Source organism: Prosopis cineraria, unplaced genomic scaffold (genome assembly GCF_029017545.1).
Source record: "Prosopis cineraria cultivar Desert tree isolate PC_DT_omini unplaced genomic scaffold, ASM2901754v1 PC6, whole genome shotgun sequence".
Classification (NCBI taxonomy): Eukaryota; Viridiplantae; Streptophyta; class Magnoliopsida; order Fabales; family Fabaceae; genus Prosopis; species Prosopis cineraria.
Window position 1 is genome coordinate 17,223,276 of NW_026555337.1, and position 7,202 is coordinate 17,230,477.

General features: G+C 30.3%; 1 protein-coding gene across 1 annotated transcript; it reads left to right on the plus strand.

Moving 5' to 3' along the window:
- The first annotated feature begins 1,474 nt into the window (after positions 1–1,474).
- On the plus strand, positions 1,475–3,109 carry LOC129313949 (probable E3 ubiquitin-protein ligase ARI2). Its single transcript, XM_054957336.1, has one exon. The coding sequence runs from the start codon at positions 1,475–1,477 to the stop codon at positions 3,107–3,109; it is 1,635 nt and encodes a 544-aa protein (XP_054813311.1).
- The last annotated feature ends 4,093 nt before the right edge of the window (positions 3,110–7,202 follow it).

Consider the following 7,202-nt stretch of genomic DNA (forward strand, 5'->3'; position numbering starts at 1 on the left):
ATTTACCAAAATTAAACTAAGAATTTATATTTATCTATAAAATTTATAGATAAAGATATGTGATTTTGAATTAAACAAATAATTGACTTAGATATTTTTCCTCCTGGAGGATATAATGATATTGTATTTTACGGTACTTCATCGAAATTTAAATTTTTTCCATAAAAATCTAAATTTAAATTTTTGAAATTCTAATCTATATATTTTGTAATGATTTGAATTTTAAATATTTAAATGTAGATGAAAAAAAATTAAAACTAATTTATTTTATTTAGAAGATATGCATGTTGTAACCACATTTTTCGTTTAAATACGTGTGTGTTTTTAAAAATTTAGTCCAAATCTAATCACAAAGACACAAACCAATAGCCAAACCTGACACCCAAAGCACATAATTGTTATACGGAAAAATGATTTATGAATTTATATAATTTTGGAACATAGCAATTTATCTATATTTATTTGTAGAATTTTTAACAAAGATTTTGCAGTTATTAACTTCGGTGTATATTTATTTTTGGATTTACATATAAATAAAATAACTATTTAGTCAATTTTATTTTTCAATTATTGACATGTATAAATATTACATTATTTTATGTTAATTCTTAACTGCGTATGATAACTAAGAAATTTAATAATAATAGCAGCAGTAGTAGTATAGTAGTAGAAAGAAGATTTGACAAGCGTAAGCATGATATATTATGAAGTTTACATTTGTGAATCTGAAACAAAATTCAACAAAATAATATATCGATTTGATTGATATTTTAAATATACGCAAGATTATTTTTTATGTGTATTCTCGCAAAAAAAAAAAGTGTATTAATGTAGCATCAAATATAAAAAATGAAATAAACTAATTAAGTCAAGTCAAATTGATTTTATTAAATATTAGAAACATGATACGTGAGTAATACATGTATGCAATCAGGAAAGTGTTAGATAGAAAAAAGAAATATAACTACATTTTTTTCATTTATGGTTTATAAAATATAAAACTGAATCCGAAAAGAAGTATATCTCTTTTATGCATGAAATAATATGTATTTTTATTCTTATAATAATAATAATACTTAAAGATAGATTAAATTAATTGTTATTGAAGATTATCGACTTTAAAAATTTCAAAACATAAAATTATTTCTTCATACCCTAAATCTTAAATCTTAAAAATAATTTTAAAATTAAAAATTGACTTGATCCATATCTCTTATCACTTTCCCAACCAATCACCGAAAATTACTGATCTATTGCTGTTTTTAGACCACTAGCTAATCCCAATAGGCTTTCTTCAATATCTCGCCAATCGAATTCCTTTTACCTTTTGACTGATCTACTGACCGTATTCGATTTATTCTTGATCGATTCGATTCCAACGTATCTATACCTAAAAACCCTTTAATTTCTTCACCTTTTACTTAAGTTTTATAAACCCTAATCCCTTACTATGTCAAGCTCTTGTGCGGAGGCGATGGACGACTATTGGTGCAGCGATGACGATTACAATTGCTCCGATCAGGGTTCCATTGACGAAGAGTACAACGACGAAGGCTTCAACGACGACGAACTAGACATCGGATCGCCGGTCACAACGTATAATGGTACCACAGCTCTGGTGATCACAAGAGAATCACTTGTCGCCGTGCAGAAAGAAGATTTGCGCCGAGTAATGGAAATGCTTTCACTGAGAGAGCACCACGCTCGTGTTCTTCTTATCCATCATCGTTGGGATGTTGAGAAGCTTTTTGCAGTGTACGTAGAGAAAGGAAAATCCGCCATGTTCGCCGAAGCTGGTGTTACGTGTTATGAATTCGAACCTGGTTCGAATTCTGATCCATCATTTTCTTCTTCATCAGTCTCTTGTGAGATCTGTATAGAGGATGTTCCCATTAATGAAATAACAAGAATGGATTGTGGTCACAGTTTCTGCAATGATTGCTGGACATCTCACTTCATTGTCAAGATAAACGACGGCCAAAGTAAGCACATCAGGTGCATGGCACACAAATGTAACGCAATTTGCGACGAATCTGTCGTGAGAAATCTGCTCTACAAAGAGCATACCGGAACGGCGGAGAAATTCGATCGGTTTCTTATTGAATCTTACATTGAAGACAACAAGAGAGTCAAATGGTGCCCTAGCGTTCCTCATTGTGGTAACGCAATACGTGTTGATGATCAAGAAGACGAACTATGTGAAGTTGAATGTTGTTGTGGTCTTCAGTTTTGTTTCGGTTGTTCATCGGAGGCTCACTCGCCGTGTTCTTGCTTGATGTGGGAGATATGGTCTAACAAGTGCAAGGACGAGTCAGCAACTGTGAATTGGATCACAGCTCATACAAAGCCTTGCCCTAAATGCAGCAAACCAGTTGAGAAAAATGGTGGCTGCAACTTGGTTAGTTGTGTCTGTGGTCAACCATTTTGTTGGCTTTGTGGTGCGGCCACAGGCCGTGATCATACTTGGTCAACTATAACAGGCCATAGTTGTGGACGCTACCAGCCACAAGAGAAAATAGCTGAACTTGCAAAGCAAAATCTGTATCGATACATACATTATCATGACAGATACAAAGCTCACACAGACTCATTGAAGCTTGAAAGTAAGTTAAAAGAGACTATGCAAGACAAGGTTGATGTTTTAGAGGAGAGGAATATGAATGATTCTAATGCGCCACTCAGAGATTATAGCTGGGTGGTCAAGGATGGACTCACACGACTCTTTAGATCGAGGCGGGTGCTATGTCATTCGTATCCATTTGCGTATTTTATGTTTGGAGGTGAGATGTTTAATGAGTTGATGTCAGAAGAGGAAAGGGAAATAAAGCAGAACTTGTTTGAAGATCAGCAGCAGCAACTAGAGGCAAATATTGAGAGGCTATCAAAGTTTCTTGAGGAACGGTTTGATCGGTTTGAAAATGACAAAGTTATGGAAATAAGGAATCAAGTCATTAACCTCTCAATTGTTGTTGATAATCTGTGCCAGAAGATGTTTGAGTGCATTGAAAATGATTTGTTGGGTTCTCTTCATCATCATCATCACAGGATTGCTCCTTACAGATCAAAGGGCATAGAGAGAGCATCTAAACTTTCAGCTTGTTCATCATGAAAGCCAATGGATATTAATACTGGTGAAACAGCAGCTTATGTAGTAAGCTTTAACAAATTAAAATTTCATGTATTTGATCTAATCATTCATTTTAATTTGTTTGATACGTGCCACAAGTGATCCTGGCACTACCCTCCTGCCGATACCCCCCTGAATGTATCCTTCATGTTCTGAACTGCGTGTTTTGGTTTTCTTTTGATTACTGGTACTTTCCTTTCCCAAGCTTTTGCTTGCCATTATTAAGTAAAAAGACACATATGCCACAAGTGGTATGCTTTATAACATGGGCGTATTTCTATGATTTATTCATGTAAAAAAATTCCAAATTACTTTTCTTACCACTATTGTTGCTAAATATAATCTATTTGCTTTTATTCCTATACCTTCCCTTTAGTTTTGTATTCCTTCTAATCCCTAGTATAAGAAGCTTTTAACTACTTTATTAGAATCAAAAAATTACAGTTCATTCATTAAATAAGACTTAAAACCAAAAAAAAAAAAATCAACTTTATCTCTATTGAAAATTAAAACAGGAAGCTAGAGAGAGATACATAGTATACAATGATGAACCATAAAATTACAGGTTATGTACAAAGTAAAAATATCCATTAACTTTCTCTCCAGGAGCACTCAATCTCCCTAACACTATAGTTGGGAGATTTTTTTTTTAAGGGAAAATGGAATGGAATGATATGGCTAAAAGGTCTAAGCCATTGTTTGTGAATTTTTTTTTTTTAAAAAAAAGAAGAATAGAATGGCAATGAAGGGCCTCTAAAGCCCTCTTTTCCCATCCATAACTCAATATTTTTTATAGAGTGGCACAATATAATTATTTCATTTATAAAATTACTCTTAGCCTCCTATCCTAATAAAAAAATGGCATCTACTATTTTCATTTTCCAGCCATCTATCTCGCCTCCTGTTAGGGTTGCACATGGCCAAGGTTGGATCAGGCATCACCTCTGCCCATTACCCAGTTCAATGTGCAGTTGGGCACCAAACTAGCCCGATTGATTCAAAAATATTTTTGCAAATATTTTTAAAAAATACATATAAATTTTTTTTCTTGAAATTACAATTATTATTACTTAAAATATATTCTTCATAAAACTAATATTAAAATCAAAAGTAATTTTTTAAAAGTTCAAATGAACAACAACTGCCAATTATTTTTACATAATAATAAGTTAAAAATAAATTTTAAATTTTGAAAGAGATTTAAAAAATTGTAATGATAAGAAAATGTTTAAAAGATCCTAAAAACATATAATTCATAATAACTTTCAATAAAAAATAATGCCAAAAGATAAATATTATCAACAAAAAAATAAAAAATAAAAAAATTTGCACATGTTCGGGGAAGGCAAGGTTTGACCCCTGTCGCTGGCCCCATGTGCTCGAATGCTTCAGGCAAGGCTAGACTAATCGAGCATTCAAGCATAGTGCATAGCCCTATCTCCTGTCATATCCTTTTGCTCTTGCCATCTCTCTCTCTCTCTCTCTCTCTCTCTCTCTCTCTCTCTCACCCACCTTTCAACACTATGACACTATTGTGTTTTCCTCCTATATGCAACATGAATGTTTTCTTAAATAGTTTTGTTACTTGCTTTCTCTTTTTATTATTAATTCTTGAGTATTTTGTTTGACTGTTAATTTTACTTATTATTACTATTTTTTGTTGCATAAATATTACAATTATTTAATGGGCGTTATTATTTTTTTAAAATTTAGTCATAAAGGTAATATAGAAAGAAAAAAGTTTTAAACCGTTCTTTTTTATTCATTTTATAATAACTCCAAAATAATGGTCATGTAAAACCATTTCTTCTAATCATAAAACTCCCAACAATTGACAAATTTATAATGAGTGTAAGAATACCTATGAACTTGTTTTAATGAGTGCAACAATACCCATTCCATTAAATTTGGCTAATGCCCGTTAACATGGATTATTAAAAAAAGAAGCAAAGATAAGATGCAAAAATACTTATAAATTTTTTTCTTTTTAAGCTTTTAGTATTCTTAAGTCAACAATAATGTATATGTACCCATTAGCTTTTTAAAAGAGACTATATAACCAAGCTCGACCCTAACAACTCAAGCATTCATCCTTATTCAAGTTGGTATAAATATCCAAATTGTTAAATATTATTTTTGTATTTCTTTTTTTAATCAATTTCAATTTTTATCTTAAAAAATTAATATTTTTAATTTTTGATCTAATTTTAATTTTAATTTATTAAAAATAAAAAAGAATTTGGATATTCAAACTAAGCCTACTTGGGTTTAGGCTTGTCATGGCCTGAATAAACCAAAATTAAAGATTTTCTAAACTCTCAAGTTTGGTCTTGAGATTTTTTGCATTTATTTGGGCTAGCCCATTAAGCTTGACCCAAAGTGCAAGCTCTAATCTTTTTCAATCTGTTAAGATAATTTGACGTTGACCATAAAGTTTTAAGAATAGAACTTAATGGATTAGGACATGTACAAAAAAAATAAAAATAGAGTTAAAAATAATTTTAAAAATAAAATTTGGACATGTACAAACTCTCAAATCTACTATTAGATAAACATAATAAATAAAACAATATTCTTGGATAATTATTTAGTTATCATTCACGCCAGATTTGATTGAAAATTAAGAATAAATTAGAGTAAAAATTTCTTGTATGTAAGGGCGAAATAATATAAAAAGTTAAAGAAAAAAAAATCAAAAAAATATTATTTTACTTATAATTAAATAATTTTGTCTTATATAATATAATGATGGATATTTTTCTCATATTCTTAACAAAAGTACAATTTACACAAAAGTTATTAAAAGCTTTGAACTAATTAGGACAATGATTTTAATTTAGTAGTCTAGCCATGATTAAATTGAGATCAACTTGATCATAATTAAAATAAAATAATTTAATTAAAATATATAAAATATTTATATATAATCTAAGAGCAATATTTAAACGACTAAGACATTACTTTACAAGTAAAGGAAACGATCATGAACAAATTATACATAATACAATAAAACAATATAGAGTTACTTAAGTACAAAGTTTACAAATTATTATTTTTTATTTTATTCTTTTAAAGTTAAAATAATATTTTGTGCTTAAAAGAATTATTTAAAAATTAAAATTAGTTTAAAAATAAAGAAAAATATTTTTAAAAAGTTTTGGGTATTCAGACTGACCTGAATAAGCCTGAAGCCGAAAGATGTTAAGGCTAGACTTAGCTATATGGACTTTTTAGAAGAGGTAGGATACTTTAAGCTTGATTCAAATAAGTTCGGCCTAAATTGAGCCTAACTTAACTAAGTCTAATTCGCTTGAATTACTGATTCTATCACAATTTGAAAAACAGGGTAGTACACTGTGGCTAGTGCATAATGCGCCACTTGTTGCATGTTTATGATAGCAAATTTCACTATCATATGATTGCAATTCTAGGCAACTTCTGGTAGGCCCCATTTCTTTGTTCAATGTCTGAATGAGATGATTTAAATATTTACGAAAAGCTCTTTTTATAGACTAGCTAATGGTACTAGTTTTACTTCCAAATTAAGTTACACAAAGAAGTTGGATACTTAAACACATTTCACAACATTTTCTCACTTTCACAACCAAAAAGGTGTCCAAAACTTCACACAAAAATGAAAAGCCATTCCTAACACCCAGATTATACTCATTGGACTCAGAACTACCTGCACAACATATCAGATACACATATACACCACCATATCAAATTTTCACTCCTTAACGCCTTAATATCAAAAACAAAAGGGGGAGGTTTTGGCATTGCATTTCACAATATATCATCCATATCATGTTTAAGTTAACCTTATTACACTTGCACTAATATTTTGGCTCTATAAATATTTACAAGTTATCATAAACAACATCTCAGGGTCCAAAATACATTTCAGACATTATAAAAAACTACATAGTGCAAGTGTAAATAAAATACATCCTAATTGGCAATATACTTATCTATTACACAAATTACACAAAATAATTAAGAATGTAAGGCTTTACAGTAGGAACCCTAGATTCTTAAGCCTTTAGAAGCTTTTCCCTTTCTACACTTGAGCTAG